The sequence below is a fragment of the Trachurus trachurus genome (genome assembly GCF_905171665.1).
Source record: "Trachurus trachurus genome assembly, chromosome: 22".
Taxonomy (NCBI): domain Eukaryota; kingdom Metazoa; phylum Chordata; class Actinopteri; order Carangiformes; family Carangidae; genus Trachurus; species Trachurus trachurus.
Window position 1 is genome coordinate 10,961,623 of NC_139907.1, and position 18,829 is coordinate 10,980,451.

An 18,829-nucleotide genomic window follows, 5' to 3' on the forward strand; every position below is an offset into this window, starting at 1 on the left:
TTTGTTTAATACGGACCAGAATTCTGATGTATTACAATGAAAATTTGATTTTTTATTTGCTGCACCATTTCTTTTTGGGATTACGGTAGTTAGCCTGCTATTAGCCTCCACTGTATTTAGTATGACAGCTATACAATGGGTGGTGACCATCTTCTAATTTAACTTTGGCAGTGTCATGATTAAGCATGTTTCCCAGGATGTGCAATGAATATTTTCATTTTCAGATTTTTTGTTGTCATTCACACACTCTCTTTGTACAGTAGACTCATCGATTTCTTTGGATGATGATGACTAAGTAATGACACAGCACCTTTTTATAGTAATATTTCAGTTTTATTTACATCAAATGTAAACATTCAACTCTTAACATGAATTTAAGTGTAGTAAAAGGCATGTTTCACTCGTATAAAACAGAATGTAAACTCTTGGCAACCTTGTTTGTGAATGCTGAGAAGGAGACATGAGTCGGGAGGTCCTCATAAAATGCAAAACTGTAGTTCCTGCAGTTTTTTGGCAATGCAAATGGAAAAGTAATACCTCTGCATGGTTTGCAGCGACATGATTCTAACTTTGATTTGATTGAAAATAGAAAAAGAAAACTTTCTTAAAACCTCTATGTTCTACAGTTATCAGAAAATACATTTATGCGATTCAGGCGATGATCGTGGCTCAAACTGACGCTGATCTTCAACAGTTTACTAATTTTTTCGAGTCGACCTGGAAACGCTGTAAGAAACCCTGCAATTGTTTAGAAATGCTGGCACGAAGGTCAAGCGAGTTCAGCTGCAAATTCTGGAGAAATCAAAACACACAGGACTGGATAAAGATGCTGGTCATTTACCCTGGCTTGACCCTTCACAGTATCCTACAGCATTACAATACATCAAGTTGCTTTTTTGCCTACACCGTAGTCACATTGTGTCACAAAAATATAGGGTCAAAAAGTCATTTGTGTTTACATCATAATACAGCTGAGTGTTTCTCTCTTCCACGGAGCTGTTGTAGCGCATCAAAATACTTGAGTTATTATAATGTAATTACTGCATTGTTTCACAAAAAAAGCAACTTCACATTATAGTACCTCTCACATAATTACCTGACTGCCTATTAGGTAAGAATCATTCAAAGTACAGAACATCAAAACCATAAAGAAACAAATGAAAGAATGATAAAAGAGAGAGGATAAGGACTCCTTAGAGAACTGAGCTAGATGATGGTTCAAAGTTAAATCAGTCCCACTCGATACCCAGAAGCTCACAGCTGACGTCCCACAGTCTCCTCGCCGTCTCCTCACTCCGTCCCTGTGGGGCTACGAAGGCAGGGGCGCAGTCACTGAAATGCAACAAGGAGGGAATGGTTATTACATAATAGGCAGATGATGGTGTGAGTCATCACTGGAGGTGCGCTGGTTTCATTTCTCTTTGACCTTGAGCTTGATAACAACATTTGGCTTCATATTTCATTCCATCGGTTGTGAAGGTCAGACCAGGACACAAACAAGGAACTGGTTCACATGTTTGAGCTCTTGCCGATTCACACGGTTTTTACCACAGTGGCATTGAAAGGGGAGATAAATAGCTGCACTTATCAGAACAAACTAAGTTGTATTTAACCTGACTTGATTTTAAATTCCATCAGTGGAAACGTACACTGATAAGAGTTCAAATGAGGTGCTGCAACACGCTCATTGGCTCTGTTTCCAGTCTTTTTTTTTGCCATGATAGCAGGATGGAATAGTCTGGATGTTCCTTAATCCACCAATTTAGTCCTGCATGGCTGAATTTAGCATTATCAAATGCCAGCATCATAAATCCCTCTGATACTGCTAAAAATGCTGGACTGGGAATTGGCAAGTGCACAGATCTATGCACCGATTCAACGTCTTTAAAGTTGCATAAAATACATTACATGTTGTTGTTTTAATGCACCTGTATACACAAATTATTTTAATATCTCTAATTGTCATGCCAATTTGGACCAGACACCCATTGTTTCCAGAAGATGGATCTATTGAATGTGTAATGTGGATTTTGGTTTATTTGTTTACAGTGAAATGTCTTGACAACTACTGGATGCATTGCTATGAAATTTGACAGCTTAACCTTTAGTCTAGTGCCATCATCAGGTCAGAATTTAAACTTTATGGCTCCATATCTGTAAATCTAATGATGCTAAACATGAGTATATTAGTGCTGTCATTGTGTTTCCATGCTGCCGTGTTACCTGAAGTGTTTCCCAGAGACCGAGTGCAGCTCCTCTGCTATCGCGCAGTAGATGCTGGTCTGTGCTCCTTCCCGTGGCGTTTTCACGAACATGGAGAAGACCGTCATAAATATCGTCATGAGAGTCGAGTGTCTGGTCAGGTCGGAGTTTACCGTCCCCGGGTGGACCGAGTTCACTGTCAAGTTAGTACCTGTGAGAGCAACAGATCAGAATAGATACACAGTAGGAGACATTTTTGGTTTCTCATGTGCAGTGTTGTGTAGGATACGGTTGATCTGAGCTACCTTTTTATTAATGTTAAAAAGAGTTGTTGATGCTCTTTTTACATCATCTTGAAGAGACCTGCATATTCTCAGGCTAAATTGACGTGTATAAGAAAGAATCTGTTTACTACACGGCCGGCCTGTTTTTGCTCTACATTTGGTTTTTATCTCGGCCTTTCTTCTTGTCTTGGCACAAAGAACCACTAATCCAGTTTGCTTTGCTAGACTGTCATCTGTTCATTCTCCCATCTTTGTTTATACATGTGTGTTTGTGTACCTTTGAGTCTGCGGGCCAACTCTCTGGCAAAGAGGACATTTGCCAGTTTGCTTTGGCAGTAAGCTAATCCGCTGTTGTAGCTGCCCTGGCTGTGAAGGTCGTGGAAACGGACCCAGCCAAAGTTGTGCGCCAGAGAGGAGACCACGATGATTCGTGCCGGCGCGCTGCGTTTGAGCAGCCCGATGAGGAGCGACGTCAACAGGAAGTGACCTGCCAGAGGTGAGACACGCACACGCTAGTGTTAACACTCAGATTGTACTGATCCTGATTTCATGTTTTTTTTTTTTTTACAACATTTCTATTGATGCCTATGTGCACTTCAAATCTACACATCTGCATCTCTGTTTTTGTTGTTAACGAAAAGACACAGAAAATACACAGAGAGGCAAAAGTAAACGACAAAAACTAAGAAATTTACTTATTTTAATTAACATGAAAAACACAACAAAGGCATAAATCTTTGGTCCTGGTGACACTGGCTCAGTACAGGACTATGTGACACTGTTAATTCAGAGTCACTGATTATAGGAGCTTGTGTGATTTGAAATGTCCATTTTTACTTGTTTCCATTCTATACATTCATATATAACCTTAATTTAACCAGATTATCTCAAGTCGGTCCTGTCTTCATAAAGTGCATCTATATATACTATATATAGCCATTGATGGAGCATATTCTTAGTTCAACACTTTTCACTTGCATTTTATTTCTCAGTTTTGAGACTGATTACATAATTGATTTGTAGTTCTTCACAGTCTTATTGTGGAATTTGTACATCTTGAAAAATCAATATTAAGCCTTTTGATTTTACTAAATCTCTGCGACGTCTTACCCAAGTGATTGACTCCTATGTGCATCTCAAAGCCATCAATGGTTTTTGTGTAAGGGCACATCATCACCCCTGCGTTGTTTATGAGGATATGAAGATGGGTGACCTCTGAGGAAGAGAACGTCACAAAATAAGAAACACAGCTGCTGTGATGTCGGTTAAATAACGACACACTCGGGATCGGTGTGGGTGTTAACTGTGCGTTTTACCTCTCAAGAATTTCTGCGCGAAGGCACGTATGGAGCAGGTGTCTGCCAAATCGAGCTCTCGAACCTCCACGTCTGCTTTGGGGTACACAGCTCGTATACTGGCCGCAGCCTCCTCGCCCTTTTCCGTATCTCGACATGCGATAATCACCCGAGCCCCTGTCATGTGAATGAGATCATCTTAAACTAAGATATGAACAAAACAGAGAAGAGAATAGAGGGAACTTCCTTTGGCTCCTGGTGTGTGGAGGTTATTATAGCACACAGCGCTCTCTGTGAAGACTTTGGTAGAACTTCACTTTATCAAGTTTACATAGGATGTTATGCCATGTTATAAAAAGCTCAACTGTCTTTTTAATTATACAAAGACTTCAGAGGCCCAGAGATCAGTCAGCCGTTCAGTAAATTCAGGAAACCTCAGGGCAGTGTGGAGGATGAAGAGTGGTCACACCTTCTTAGTGCGGTTTCTTTGTCCTTTCATTTATTCATGTTGACTTCACCAGGGAGTCACTCACTAACAAAACTATACAAAACATGGTTTTGCATGTACTTTAGAGGGTAGGAAAAAGCAGTGAAAGTTGCATTATTTTAAATATAAAATTCAACGTGACACTACACTTTTAGTAGATCTGTTATTTTAATGAATGTTCTATTGAAAAGAAACAAAATAATTGTTTTTAAATAATGGTGAAAGAGAAGGTAATGTTGATTACCACTGTATGCATTTACTATAACATGTAGATAGATCCCTAACAGCTGACATGACATTAGCTGATTATAAATGTATTATTGGCATCTGCAGATATTATAATTCATGCAGATAGAGTGACGTGACTTGTCGACTGTACAATCAGCCAAATTGAGTTTGAAAATATCGGCACATTATAGTATACTGGCAAAATCCAATATCAAGCATCCCTCATTCCTATTAATGTCATGATGTTAATCTTCCTGCCAGAGCCCATGTAACACACCACAGTTGTGCCCAGTTGTTTCCCCCTCTCCTGTGGTTGTGAAGTTCTTCTGCTGAACTATGTCTGAGGGTGAAACAAAGAGTCACCTCTGATGGCCAGGTCCCGCGCAGTCTCCTTCCCAATCCCTGTGTTGGCTCCAGTGATGAGGACTGTCTTCCCATCCAGACGAGCTGTGGACATGCACACTCCTCCTGCTGCATATTTTCTGCTGACACACAACTACTACTAATTAATACTGAAATGCGTTATGTGTTATTATGTAGCCTATTGTACCAAGCAGCTCAGCGTGATTGAGTAATAATAGCTGCTGCTTCTACAGTCACTATAAACTCTGCCCTGGTTTAGATTGGGACATATGGACACGTGGCTTAATTATTCATAGAGAAACTTGGATAATGAACACTTCTGAACGTCGAGTCATACGACCCACGCCACTGAGCAGGGACGTCCCACAACCAATAGCTCTGTTAGAGTAATGCATACAAATATAACTCCTCCCACGCTCGTGTTCCTGATAGGCCCCAGCAGCTCAGTTGGAGGACACCCGCTTCATCCCTGTGCAAAAACTCCCACCGCTCCATCGCTCTGTTGTATTGATTTTCTGCACAGAAAATCAATCAGCGTCGTGCAAAAATAATTTCTGATTAAAAATAGACAACTCAACAATGAGGACCAGCTGGGTTACGCGCGTAATACACAATGCTTTCATCACGTAAACGCCCCTCATTGCAATAATTACATCAGTGCACATCTACTGCCCTGTCAACCAAGTAACAACCGTATCAACCCGTGATGTGTGCGTGTATCTGTGTGTACGTGTGAGTGTGTGTGTGTATCTCTGGTTTTGTATGGAAATGGATGTGTGTATCAGTTGTTGCTTACCGTATATGTGGCGCAAATGCAATCACCAGTAGCGACACCACTCCGAGGCCCGCGATAATTAATAAAAGCCACATTGTGCAGCGGATTTGCACCTTTCTGTCTCCTCCGGTAGGATGCTACTGCTCTGTGGGCTGAACAGCTGATGTCAACGCTGAACGGGGTGCAGAGCGTAGCGGGGGTGACGGACGCACCTCGAACGGAATCATGGGATTGTAGTTTTTATTGTACAATATAACCAGGAAACTGGTGTTTAACATTTTGCTGTATGATTATGATTACATCATCTATTTATGTTGATATTTATTTTCTCTTTTTTTTCCCAAAAAATCTTTTTATTCAGATTTTCCAACAGAATAACATAATGGTATCTCACAGTGTGGAAAAAAGACATTTACAACAGTATGTCTTTATGTTGATATTTCTTTACTTCGTTATTGAACAAGGCATTTTTGTTTTGTTTTAGCAAGAACAGAGAAAAGTTACAAATGTAAGATATGAAAATACAGTTTGATCAGAAACAAGTGATAAAAGACACAGACAAATAATAATATAATAATAATTTAGTAATGAATGAAAAAAGAAATGAAAACTAATAATGAATCAGGCCTTATCTCAAATTTACTTGTAGACTGTCACTATAAAAGAGAATTTAAATTTTTTGGACATTCATAATCAAGAAATTTACTTGTACTTTCACTGGGACTATATTTAAGTAACCAAATTACCTTAAAACTGATTGACATAAATAATCTCTAATAATTTTGTTTCTCAAGAAGCTTTATTTGGTGCATGCCATATGGCAACAATAGACAAAACACAGAAGGAAAACAAATGCATGTATAACAAAACATAAATGGATGAAATAAATAACAGAAATTAGCCTTTTGTTTTTGTAACTGATGATGAAAAGAAATAGACTTGATAATATACATCACTACATGAATAATTGAAAGGACTTCCTAATAAATCTGTTTCAGAACTACTTTTCCCAGAAGGCATCAGTGAAAGCTCTGGATAGCGCCTGAACAAAATTATCAACGGGTGGTTTTTGCGCAGTTTTCACGTAGGTGTGTCACTATTTTAGTAAGCGCTTTAAAGTAGAATTTACCGTAGTGTAAGAGTAATTTAAAAATAATAATAATTAGTGTATCAAACATAGACTGGTATCAAACTATAATTGCATTTAATTTTTGGTCTGGCGTTTAAGCCTCTCGGTCACGAGGCCCATCATGCGGAAGAGTCGCGGGGATCTGATTAACATCAAAGCAAAACCTCTGGAATCGCTTCCTGTTTTGTTTTTGTCTTTAACTAGCGGATTATTTTTCAGCAAAAAACGAAGCTGTTTCTTTATAAAAGGCAGCGGATAGTTTATTCAAGATGTCGTCGGAGGAATTCGAGAAAATGCACGAAATGTACCAATCTCTGTACGAAGAGCTCAAGCTAATCCCAGAGAGAGTCCTGAAAAGCCACGGAGGTAAACAGTCTGTTAATGTTGTTTTACAGCTTCATGTCAACGTTTGTTAACAAACTAATCGACAAAAACAAACTCTTCAGAAACGTGTTATGTGATGTGATGGTGACAATTTGTGTTGCATCCACAGAGGAGAGGAAGAGGCTGGTGAGGACCTTCGATGAGAGGCAGGGGGAGGCTGAGGAAGTGGTGAGCTGCTCTCTGTTGGCTGATACCTCATATTTTATCTTGTGTTGAATTGACCCACTTTTTGTTCAGTGTACTGATAAAACATTGGTTAGATTTACTATAAATAAACACTGAAACAGGTGTCCAACTGCATTGGTTCCTCCAATTTGCTCTTTTAAATGAGAAAGATCTCTCTCTAATGAGATTGTTGACAATTAATTATGTTAAATAGGCCACAGAAACTACATTGCAAAGTCTATTAAAAACTCACATTTATAAAAAGGCAATTTTTAACCCCCTTAGTCAACTCGTTGATGCACCTATTTTACATTTTATACTGTCTGTTCTCTGTTGGTCTTTTCAAATTGTGTCTTATTACTTCATCACAACAAGCACTTTGTTACTTAAACGAAAGGTCCCACAATAGTTTCTTACTATTATATTACAAAAAACCCCCATTGTAACATTTATCTGAAGTTAATCTGATGCTTCTGCACTCTCAGTTTCTCAGTCTTTTGTGGCATCTCAGTGCTTCTTTTAACCCTGACTATAATATCAGGTAGTCCAGTGATTGTTTTGGTACTAGTGCATTATGAATGGTAATAGATAGATGGCTCCTTTTTTTTCTCCTCCAGTTACAAGGGATGGAGGACGAGCTGCGCGTTGCCCCTCCCTCCTATCGAAATGCCATGAGCACAAAGCTGCGCCTGTATCGCAGGGATCTGGGTAAACTTCAGAGGGACATGAAAAACTCTGCTCCGGGTTTTGGCTCCTCCTCTCAGCCAGCGGGAGGAAGTCATCACGGCGTCTATTCATCACAAAATCAGCAAAGTGTGAGTGGATGCCTGTGGTTTTATAATTACTGTTTGAACACCTTAATTATGTGTTATGTCCACTGTGTTTCTAGTGACTGCGCTTTTCTTCATTCCTGTTTTCCCCTCCTTATAAATGTTTTTTTTTCTATTGTCACAATTACCATCATCCGACCTAATTGCCTTTGTCATTTTTGTGTGCAGACACACCTTCAGTCCCAGAGAGCCTTGCTTCTCCAGGGCACAGATTCTCTGAACAATGCCAGCCAGAGTATTGAACGAAGCCAACGTCTCGCTGCAGAGACGGACCAGATCGGTACTGACATCATAGAGGAGCTGGGAGAGCAGCGCGAACAGCTGGACCGCACCAGAAACAGAGTGAGCTGTCAATCTTTATATGGGATGATGAGAGCATGGTGCCCTGTTATGGTCATCTAATTCAAGGGATTGTCATATATTACATGGTCAGGGAAGAGTTTGGTGATTTACTTAGTTTCCTTATTATGAGACAAAACCATGATGGCATGTTAAGTGCTATGCTAGTACTGGATGAATGTAATAGACCATGGTTTTTGTTATATCTCTGCTTTCTGTGATTATTGTGCAGTTGGTGAACACTGGAGAGAACCTCAGTCGAAGTCGAAAAATCCTTCGTGCCATGTCACGGCGGTAAGTGCCACCCTGAGGAGATTATGAGATTATTTTTTGTTCTTGTTAATAATTTATGTTTTTTGAATCTGATGCATCTTATGTCCCATATGCCCACATTACACAAACGTATTGTGCTCTTCTGTACACGAACAAGGCAAAACAGAACATATTTATCACACTTGCACATGGATTTACCGTAATGCTTAATTGTTGTTAATTATTTGCTTTGTTCCAATCCAGATTTTAAATCCAGAGAACTAGTTTTCTTTTGTTATTTTTTACTTCTTGTAATTAAAATCCTTGTAACTCTGCCTTTTGCATTTGTTTTATAGGCTGATGACGAACAAGTTGCTCTTAGGTGTCATCATTTTAATGGAGCTGGCCATCCTGGGTGCTGTAGTTTACTTGAAGTTCTTCCGGCACTCATCCTGAGCTCTGGATCCAGGGCCCCCGGGATCATCTACATCTGTCTCCATTGACTATTCAGTAGCAATAATGCTGTTCTGCTGTATTCAGCCAAATGTTTCTGTGAGTGCAAACAAGGACAATGAAATGATTCAGTCTTAAAGTGAACCGTTACTGAGAGACAGTTCTGTCCACGGGCGGAGGAGGAAGCTCATTTTGACAAGAATAACGTATTGTTGGACTTGTTAATGGACCGAAACCACAGTTGCTGCATGGACAAACTGTGAATTGAGTTTTGCACCCTTTGCTCTGACTGTTACTGCCAGTGACGAGGATTTCCTGAACTTGTGTGCTGGCTGCTACAGATCCCAGAGGTGATTCTCTGGCGTTTAGTCAAATCAGAGATCGATCTACTTACCCTCCACATGTGAAGACTGTGAATTGATACTGACAGAGGCACCTCAGATCTGAGAGGTTCATAAATCCTCAGAGTGAGTTACACAACTGTTAGTATTCAACACAACTCTTTCGCTGATTGTCTTTATAAACCAACAGTATGAGATGAAATGGCACCAGCTATCTATTTTTGTTGTTTGTCTTCAAGCACAGTATAATTGTTCCAATTCCGAGTACTGAGACCTGAGGAAGTGAGAGGTAACTCGTACAATACAGATGCAATGTTCTTAACAGTTAAATATGTTGTCTAATCTCTGTATGATACAAAAATCACTGTTTGAAATAGGCTTCAGTGTTGTTTATTTGACAGTCTACACATCATTAAAGCTAATCTTTAACCTCAGTTTGCTTTGTGATATTTCCCAGGAAGGCAGCCAAACATGCCGACGTTAAAAACAAACACTTTGGAGCTAAATTACCTACAGGCTACATCCTCAGGCTATGGCATGTTAGTGCTGGGTAAATGGCACCTGTTACTAAGGAATTAATCAGTGATATGTTCCTGAAGTGGCACAGCTGTCCCAATGTTTTTCTTCCGCAAAGATAGCATGCCTTTCTAGAGTGATGCCAAGTACAACAACATGTGTGGTGTTGGGATAGAAGATCTTTTTTCTTTTTTTTTTAAGTGAAATATATTTTCATATCCCCTTAAAAAAACTAAAAGAAAAATGTTATTCTGTTCTAAATCTGTGGGCACAGAGTGCAATATAATGGTTGTATAACTTCATGTTTATTATATAATATATTATTAATGCAACTAATCATTATATAACCGTGTTATCAGCATAATAACAGTTCATTTTAAAGTCCAAATATTAGCCTAGAGGCACTGGCATCATTTTTCAGCCATGCTGGCAGCTTGGCTCTGTGGACAGCTCTGTTGGTCAGTGTTGGATGATGATGGACTGATGTGTGCAACGTTAAGAGCATTTAAAGACATTTTTAGGGTCTCAATAGCAAGTTACACTGAATGAGCAAAACAATGTAGTGTCATCAGTGTTAAGAAGTACATGTCAGTTCAGGTATAATATTATGTATAAGAAATTTGAGTGGATATTTCTAGGTTTGAGTCTATATACTATATTGCTACTTGGATTCATCTTCTAAGCTAATAAGTTAGAGCCTCCCATTGAATAATTGCTGCATAGATGATTATGTTTCAGCTGGCAATCACTTATCTAACCCTAACTGATGCAGTGAGTCTCATTTCTTAAACAACTGTGTCAGAAGACACATCAAATAAGAGGCAAGTACACACTGACAAAAAATGAAAACACATTTATGGAAGACCAAAATATAAACTCTGTTACAAGGACAAGTCATTCAGTGGCCACATCAAGTCAAATATCAACCAGGCATTAGATCAATTCAAGCTTAATTAAGCAAATAATTGTTTTTTTCCCAGCATGTTGTGAACAAACCTGGATATTACAATTTTCAAGCCAATTAATACTGATGCAGTCAGTAAATAATTGTACATGCAGTAATCCTTGTACATGTACTAGTAGGTTCATACAAAAGTAAACTCTAAAGAAAATACAGTAACCACACCTGGTCCAAAAGTGCAAACACATCATTACTAGTTTTTACCAACTGGCACAGCCACAAAACGGTTTTGAGAGTCCTTCGACATCGAACTATGTCACACTTGGTTTATCATACCTCTGAGGCAGGTTCTTTCTCTTGCAAACCAACCACATAATAATTATGTGGCCGCTGTGTCATCTAACACTTGACTTATTACTATTATTTGTACATAAAGGAGCAAAATAAGTTAGTGTTGCTGTTAAAACAGTGGCAATCCCATTATTACATGTAGTAGTTTCTAAGGCTTTTCTCTCTTATCAATGGGATTTTTTCGTCCACAGTAAAGTAAAGCCTCCTCACAGGTTTTTTTTTAAAATCAAGACCATTTTCATGGTTTAAACATTACACTAAACAGCATAGAGATGGGAACAAAAAGTTCAAAACTTGAGCTACTATAAGATTCAGTCTGTGCAGTCTTGTATTGAAAATTGCGGAATGCTGAGGGATGATGTTGAAACAGTTCATAGCTTTGCATTTCGCTCTCAGATGCGGAGCTGCTCTGTGTCTTCCTTCACAGACGGGATCTCGTCGTTGGATGTGTGAGCCCCTTCTCTCGTCTGTCCAAGAGACGAGGCGATGACGTCAACCGCTAGAGAGGCCGTGGCTTCAATGGCTTCCGGGTTGGCCCCCAGCACGGGGTTCACTTCTACCAGGTCCATGGCTGACAGCAGGCCTGCCCAGCAACACATACACAAGGTAAGATACTAAAATCTAACAATACGCCTTTTAAGTGTTAACATGATGCTGATGCAACTATACATTTGTTGTCATTCGTACCTGTGTTGTGTATTTCCTCTGTGATGTAGATTCCCTCCCTGTAGGTCAAACCTCCATTCACTGGTGTTCCTGTGGCGGGGGCCAGAGACGGGTCGAAGGCGTCGATGTCAAAGCTCAAGTGGATCGGTCGCTGTTTTCTGTTCAAGAAGGTGATCAAGTTAAAATTCAGTTCACGTCAGACATGGGTGATCATTTGGCTTTATCAGTTTAACAAATGGCTGACTTTTCCTTAATGGTGAGTATATTAAACCTAAACTAAAGACATACCTTGACAAAAGATGGTCAAAAGTGACCTCCATGACCCTTTGGATGCCGAGTCTGTCAATATCCCTCATGGTGAAGTACTGGATACCCAGGTTCTTCAGGATTTGGCTGCAATGAACCATGATAACATATATTATCTCTGTGCTTACATGAAGAGATTAGGAAAATGACCTTTGCATCAGAAACATACAGTAAAAGTGCTAGTATCTACTTACTGCTCTCCAGGGTCAACATCCCGCAGACCGATGTACACCAGGTCCCTCGCACTGAGGAATGGCTTTGTCCAGGAGAATCCTGGGATATCTGGCATCTGGGGTAGACAGACACAATGAAATATGTAATTTGTATAAATGCGGGGATGGAAAAAAACAAATACCGATATGAGATAGTAAGACTTTTTTACTACCAGGAAAGCCCGATTTTAAATGCTCTATGATTGAAACAGATTTTTTCCTTTTCATAGTCAAAAATATGCTTAAAGCAGAAGTAAGCGATATTTTTGTGTTAATATAAGTCTTAAATAGTTATATCTTCCGACAGCAATCACTTACATAGAGTGTTTGGACCGAAACACGGGTCTGTCAGTCACTCTGCTCTGCTCTGAGCCGAGGAGAAAACATTTATCGTATCCTACAGTTTTTATCCAATGAGGAGAGAGAACGGCATGCAGGGCTGTGTGTGCAGCCAAGGGATGCGCGTGAACGTGGTGACGTAGGGACGAGGACTGTTATGGTGCGTTCAGGGCAGCCCGTAACTCGTGTTTTTCCGACCTGTGAAGTCGTACCAGTTCGATCTGGTACGAGTTCACGGGTCGGAAGTTACGAGTGGCCGTTATAGTGACTTTCACAGGTAAAACAGGTCGGAAAAACACGAGTTGGTTGCCTGGAACGCTGCAAAGTCGTAAGTTGTGACTTGAAGCTGTAATTTACGGTTTCAAAAGCCTGCCTGGAACGCAGCATTAGCCAAAACGACCGGATCGCTTACTTCTGCTTTAATGCACATGGATGGACAAGTGCAACAGCTAACAGTGCACAGGCTGCTCAGCTAGAAGCTTTGCATTGAGTCACTCAGAGTGTTAAAAGCTGAGGATGCTTCATTGGTAGGTCCATGTTGTTCTAATGCATTCACACTCAGATTTAATGAGGCCTTATATCTCTCCTCACCTTGTTTTGCAGCTCTTTGAGCATGAACGCCACAGGCTGGCCGTGGAGGTTTCCTGATGGAGAACTCATGGGCGTGTTCACATCTGCATGAGCATCGACCCAGATGAGACACAGGTCGGGACACTGCCGGGCATGGCCACTCACTGATCCGATAGCAAGGCTGTAAAAGGACAGGATGGTCTTTTAAATATCTGGTGTTTCGGAGACTGGCTTGCAGGGGGGAGTCATGGCCTTAACATATGGCACACTGATATCCAGTAGACTTGTAATAGTAGATGTACGGCATGATTTCTAGCTCTTGACATGCAGTACACGCAGTCCCCTATAGAATCCCTTAACATGTTCACAAGAGCGTGACAACAAAGTCTTTAAAGGACAGAAATACGTATATAGATAAGGGTTTTTACCTGTGATCACCTCCAAGCATGACGAGGGTGTGTCCTGCACCGACAGCTCTGCTTACTGCGCCGGACAGCATCTTATTCGCTGCGCCCACATTGCGAGGAAACTTCACATCCATGTATGGTTCGTCGTTCTCCAGATGGCGAAAGTTGAGGTCGCCAAAGTCGTGGACAGAGTAATCTGAGGAACCAACAACAGGCGGCCATTACATGAAGACAGTCGTGCAGGGTCACCCTTTTGGTGTTGTTTACAGTGACTCAGCAGGGGTTCACTGTTACAGCCCAGGCCACTGTTTATGGACACTCACTGTTGTGAGTAGTGACCTGTAAGCAAACCTCTTCTTTACAATCCCCAACAGCCCTAATGGCTGTTATGAGGAAAAATGTTTGTGTTCTCTACTTTTTATAACATGACTTAACACGTAACCGTCTGACCCTGCAGTCTGTAGACTCTGAGTCACTCAATGACAGTGGAAGATTAGTGATGAAGCACTTTCCACTCGTTTGTCACCCCAGCTCGGGTTTCACTCGGTGGCGGTCACCCTATGCTCGGCGGCTGCAGCAGTTAAAGACCAAAAAATTTCCACTTAGTTTGGGACGCAGACTTTGAAGTAAACAAGTGATGTGATCCGCCATATTGGGGCTTCATCTGGCAATGTGAGACTTGATGGCAGTGTAGTGTTACTCTGCTGATCTAAGGGGAACCAATGTGGTTCACTGCCATTCGTAGAGGGGACAGGAATAGCCCTTGTCTTATTGCAATCATGAGCATCTATTGCAGGACAATTCAAAAAGTCTGTTATAGCCAGGACAAGCTGCAAGTTTACTGCAAAATTCACCTCTATAGCTGCAAAATGCACCAAGTTTTTTCTTTTTTTTTTTTTTTTTACTGTAGCTGAATTTAGATGATTATATAACTCATTATTGCTGCATTATTACTGAGACAGTTTGTACAAAGTGACACTAACCCCTGAGAGTGTAAAGACTTTAAGATGACAGTACTTGGTCCAGTTTGGGTTTGGTTTCAGGTGTTGAGCTCAGTTACTGACATAGCAGCTATCATATATCTTTTTTCACTGATGCCAATTTTACATCGGGACACCTGCAGAAAGACTCCTCACGAGTCAGCGTCTCCAACTTCAGTAGACTTTGATCATTTCTTCAACCTCAGATCTTAAAACTTGAATGGTTTTCTAAAGAATATTTAATATTAAACTTTACATCTGCAGGATACAATAATATTGTGAAATGAAAAAAATGCAGGGATTATATTTCCTTGTGGACTCCTTTTAATAAAAGGGTTTGGAAATAAATCATATCTTTAGCATAAAAACAAGTAAAAGATATTTGGTTTTCCCATCTAACATAATAATTATAAATGATTCATTATGAACAATAGACACACATTTTATTTCTTTAGGCTACTGTATTCTAGACCAAGTTTAAACAGATTAAACTAACTTTCTCTATATTTTAACATTTTAGATGTTGTTTTCTTCTACTGCCATACGTCTGTATGCGCCATTGGGTACGTGTCAGCTTTAGAAACCAAAATAATGATGTCTCGACTCTGGAATGTGTGATGTGTTCGCTGCCACTGTTGCACAACAGCTGATGTTTACAGCTGATAAACAGATGCCAGTGGTCTGGATGACCTGGCTGGTAATACTTGGACTCTCTGGTCAATACAGCTGGCCCCAACACAGGCACTGACCAGTGACCAGTACTAATGTCCTCACATACCACCTGTAAGCACCTTTATCCTCTATTGTTTGAACGCATACATAATTTATCACCACCAGTGCCTGACAGTTCTGTGGACCGTGTTGAGTTCATGATATTAGTCTTATACTTAGCGCAGGGTGATATTCTCTATAGTGTGTGTATTTATAGCAACATTATCATATACTTGCTGGCCTCCTATTAACATTCTGTAGTCAACAGACACCCTTGGCACAACACTTACAATGTGCCATTGCATTTATAGAGACCTGCTCATAGCCTCCAGTATTTTTCTTTTCTCTGGACCAAGGAAACTGTTTTATATGTCAGTCCTGCCTGTAGTGAACCAGTAGGTTGTTGGTACTTAATGTACAGTGTCCTTGGTAGGACTTATCTGAGTCTAGATTAAGTAGCCTGGGCCGACGACTACAAAGTGGCCTTATCATACTAAGAGGTAGTCTATATTTAAATCTCCTACGGCTCACTATTCTTACATAACTCCTGTCGGGACTCTTGGTGGTAGCCTATGCTGTGCTACTGTGGGTTGGTCTAGTTGCAAGGACAATACAAGCCCAGCTGAGCTGGGTGTCGTCTTTCCTTTTGGGTACAAAGCGGGCTTCAAAGCTGCAGGATAATGGAGGCCTTTCCATTCAGAGATCACACGGAGAGTTTTACAGTGCGGGTGACTCAGGCCGCAGTGACGACACAGTGGAAATAAATCAGCCATCCTCTTCCTGCACCCTTCCGAGCATGTGCTGGGGGATGACTAAACGAGACATGTGGCAAGACGAAAGAAAGAGCCCGGTGCAGATCGAGTTACCACCAGTGTCCTCTAATGAGATTGTTTCACTCTGTAACCCTGTGGTTACTTTGTGATATTCCTGCCCATGTATGGCATGGCTTTAGCGGCTGTTTCCGCATCTTCACGTGTCGACATGATTTTACATAATGTCCCGGTTTTCATGTAGCCTATTGCGTCTACTGTGGGCTTTGCTTCTAACACGGAACAAAAAGCTAAAGACGATTAATCCCATTTTAATAAGCCTATATAATGGCATGTAGCCTACAGTATGAGACAGACAGTCACTTTGTTGTCTGGGGCATGTGAGCTGGAATAACCTCTCCTTGTCTGCCTGTCGGATGTTTATATTTACTGTCTAACTGTGATGTAACGATCTGGCAGAAAACCGGGGGTGGGAGTTAAATCCTTTAAGTTAAGGCAGGTTACACCCATTCACGGTTACATAACGAGGCGGCGGCACCGGATGCTCCATTATTATCCCCGCACCTACCTAAACCGGAGAGCCTCTCCATGAGCCCCGCATCTCTGATGACTTTAGGACCATGCTCCACACCTCTCCTTTTCTGTTAGAGAAACCAACAAAAATGAGTTAGGTGAATGTTAAAATGTGTTGGCTTATTAAACTTAGATTTACACAATTAAAGTCATTAAAAATGAATGTTTTCTTACCTGTCCTCTTGAAAACGGAGCGCCGAGAACAGCCACAGATTGTGATCTGCTTTGTTGGCAGGTGTGGCTGAGATTAGTTGTGAGAAGACGGAACAGAGGTCCTCTCAAAGCCATGGTTCTTTGTAAGTGATCAAGAAAGAGCCCAGTCAAAAAATCAAAACCGGCTTCAGACAGCGACCAGTGAGGCTGATGAAAGCGACCGGAGATGTTGCTCCAGTGGATGCTGCCGCGCTGCTGCAAGGGGCCAGTCTTATGGCTTCTCAAGCTGATTAATATTCATGAGCTGGTGCGCGTTAAGACCGAGATCAATGGCGCAGATTATCACATTCTAATTTATTCAAACAAAAAAAGTTTTTTAAGAGCATTTCAAAAAATGATAAGCGAGTTCAAGCGATTAAAACGAGTTATAAACATTTATTACAAACTGTACGTGCTGTCCCATATATAGCGTCTGACGTCAAGATGAATGACACACCTTCGGGCTAGCCAATGGGAGACCGCGAAATGTGTGGGTTCGTTCTGTGGGCGGGGCCTGCGCCCTGATGGAGGCCAGGCAAAAGCTTTTTTGAAATGTTTGTTGTGAAGTGCTTTACTGCAGTCTCATCTAGGTGGAAATTTCCACAGACGCAGCCAAGCGGGGTCTGATGGGCTTGTTTACATTGTGAGGTTTGTGTGCCCACCGAGCTCCGGCCAAAACATATCGGATATCAGGTCAAGAGGAAAACACATCTTTCCACTTATTATCTAGGTTACAGAGACAGGTGGGAACTTTTATGCTTTGCTGTCAAGTGTGACTCAAGACTCAAGAAAAAAGTTCATAATCACTGTTTTGTAAGAAATACTTTACATTCCAAATCTTATTTGTAAAAGTCATGCGCAAAATGTAGCTATTTAAAGATTTTAAGTTCTATAAAGCCTTATTGTTATCAGTGAGTAGCCTACGATTTTTTTTCTCCATATAGCCTAAATATATACAGCTTCTTAAAATCTTTATGCGTATGTATGTGCTTTTTTTTAATTTTTATTGACTAAGCCAAATTTCTGTCAACAATGTTAAAATAGCTGAAGTAGCCTACTGAATCTTGTATAATTTTGACTGATCTCGTCTCATCCAGATCAAGTTCATTTGAACTACATGAGTGACTCTTAGGTTATATATAACATTGCATCGTTCAATGAGATCAAATGTTTAGCACTTCATCCGATTACCCGCGAAGGTTATTTATCATTATAGCTGTCATACAGCATACATACAGTATGAGTGTAGTATCATAAAAGTCCACATGTAGCAATCATAATAGGCACCATAATATTTATTACACACATAAACATTGAACCAGTGCTGTCGTTGTTTGTCTCGTCCTGGGTTTTTTCTTTCTTTCTTTTTTTGTGTGTGTGTAAAGTCTTGGTGTCTTGCAAAAAACAAAAAAACAAAAACAAAAAACAGATAGTTTAAAAACAGAGATGCAGCGGCTTAATATGGCGTGCTGTAATAGGCTACACATGGCAAAGTAGTGTAATGCTTTCAAGTGCACCGCTACCATGGATGTAAGGTAATTAGCGCCACCAAGCGTTTAAAATAGGGAAATGCAAAAAGCAAGAGTCTTTTATGCCCCGAGTACAGCCTGCCAGACAAAACCTTCTCCCAAACTGAATGAAACGTCCAATTGCTATAATTAGTTTCTAGTTTGTCCACTATGATAAATCTAATATTGCATACGGAAATTGATATTCATAAATATTGTTTGGAGAGACTGTTTGGAATAAAAAACACACATGAAAGGGTAAAAATCCCTGAAGGAAGTAGTGAGGTCTTGCCTTATAGG

At 40.5% G+C, this 18,829-nt stretch overlaps 3 protein-coding genes across 4 annotated transcripts; 1 reads left to right on the forward strand and 2 right to left on the reverse strand.

The window, feature by feature from the left end:
- Positions 1-326: 326 nt before the first annotated feature.
- rdh12 (retinol dehydrogenase 12) lies at positions 327-5,795 on the reverse strand. 2 transcript variants are annotated; one of them, XM_083998248.1, is made up of 7 exons: positions 5,656-5,795; positions 4,860-4,978; positions 3,803-3,958; positions 3,597-3,701; positions 2,764-2,973; positions 2,224-2,413; positions 327-1,332 (listed from the first exon to the last, which is right to left on the reverse strand). In XM_083998248.1, exons 1-7 carry the CDS (start codon positions 5,727-5,729, stop codon positions 1,230-1,232), a joined length of 957 nt encoding a protein of 318 aa, XP_083854374.1. In that variant the 5' UTR covers positions 5,730-5,795; the 3' UTR covers positions 327-1,229. The 2 variants fall into 2 exon arrangements, with proteins under 2 accessions (XP_083854374.1, XP_083854373.1); XM_083998247.1 differs by having other exon boundaries at positions 4,860-4,981; positions 5,656-5,785.
- Positions 5,796-6,902: 1,107 nt separating this feature from the next.
- On the forward strand, positions 6,903-9,910 carry vti1b (vesicle transport through interaction with t-SNAREs 1B). Its single transcript, XM_083998073.1, has 6 exons — positions 6,903-7,129; positions 7,257-7,315; positions 7,930-8,127; positions 8,311-8,484; positions 8,714-8,775; positions 9,090-9,910. The coding sequence occupies exons 1-6, from the start codon at positions 7,033-7,035 to the stop codon at positions 9,187-9,189; spliced, it is 690 nt and encodes a 229-aa protein (XP_083854199.1). The 5' UTR covers positions 6,903-7,032; the 3' UTR covers positions 9,190-9,910.
- Positions 9,911-10,881: 971 nt separating this feature from the next.
- Positions 10,882-17,383, reverse strand: arg2 (arginase 2). The gene is made up of 8 exons (XM_083998448.1): positions 17,004-17,383; positions 16,825-16,897; positions 13,817-13,991; positions 13,410-13,569; positions 12,462-12,556; positions 12,250-12,354; positions 11,983-12,119; positions 10,882-11,878 (listed from the first exon to the last, which is right to left on the reverse strand). The coding sequence occupies exons 1-8, from the start codon at positions 17,115-17,117 to the stop codon at positions 11,688-11,690; spliced, it is 1,050 nt and encodes a 349-aa protein (XP_083854574.1). The 5' UTR covers positions 17,118-17,383; the 3' UTR covers positions 10,882-11,687.
- Positions 17,384-18,829: the final 1,446 nt, after the last annotated feature.

Excerpts from the sequence above, each read along its gene's own strand:
- rdh12 (XM_083998247.1), bottom strand. The coding sequence starts at position 5,729 with ATGTGGCTTTTATTAATTATCGCGGGCCTCGGAGTGGTGTCGCTACTG. Across the intron at positions 3,702-3,802 it reads CGCGCAGAAATTCTTGAGAG|AGGTCACCCATCTTCATATC; the intron begins GTAAAACGCACA and ends TCTCTTCCTCAG. Across the intron at positions 2,974-3,596 it reads CATAGGAGTCAATCACTTGG|GTCACTTCCTGTTGACGTCG; the intron begins GTAAGACGTCGC and ends CACCTCTGGCAG.
- vti1b (XM_083998073.1), top strand. The coding sequence starts at position 7,033 with ATGTCGTCGGAGGAATTCGAGAAAATGCACGAAATGTACCAATCTCTG. Across the intron at positions 7,130-7,256 it reads AGTCCTGAAAAGCCACGGAG|AGGAGAGGAAGAGGCTGGTG; the intron begins GTAAACAGTCTG and ends TTGCATCCACAG. Across the intron at positions 8,128-8,310 it reads CATCACAAAATCAGCAAAGT|ACACACCTTCAGTCCCAGAG; the intron begins GTGAGTGGATGC and ends TTTTGTGTGCAG.
- arg2 (XM_083998448.1), bottom strand. The coding sequence starts at position 17,117 with ATGGCTTTGAGAGGACCTCTGTTCCGTCTTCTCACAACTAATCTCAGC. Across the intron at positions 13,992-16,824 it reads GGAGAGGCTCTCCGGTTTAG|ATTACTCTGTCCACGACTTT; the intron begins GTAGGTGCGGGG and ends TTGGTTCCTCAG. Across the intron at positions 13,570-13,816 it reads ATGCTTGGAGGTGATCACAG|CCTTGCTATCGGATCAGTGA; the intron begins GTAAAAACCCTT and ends GTCCTTTTACAG.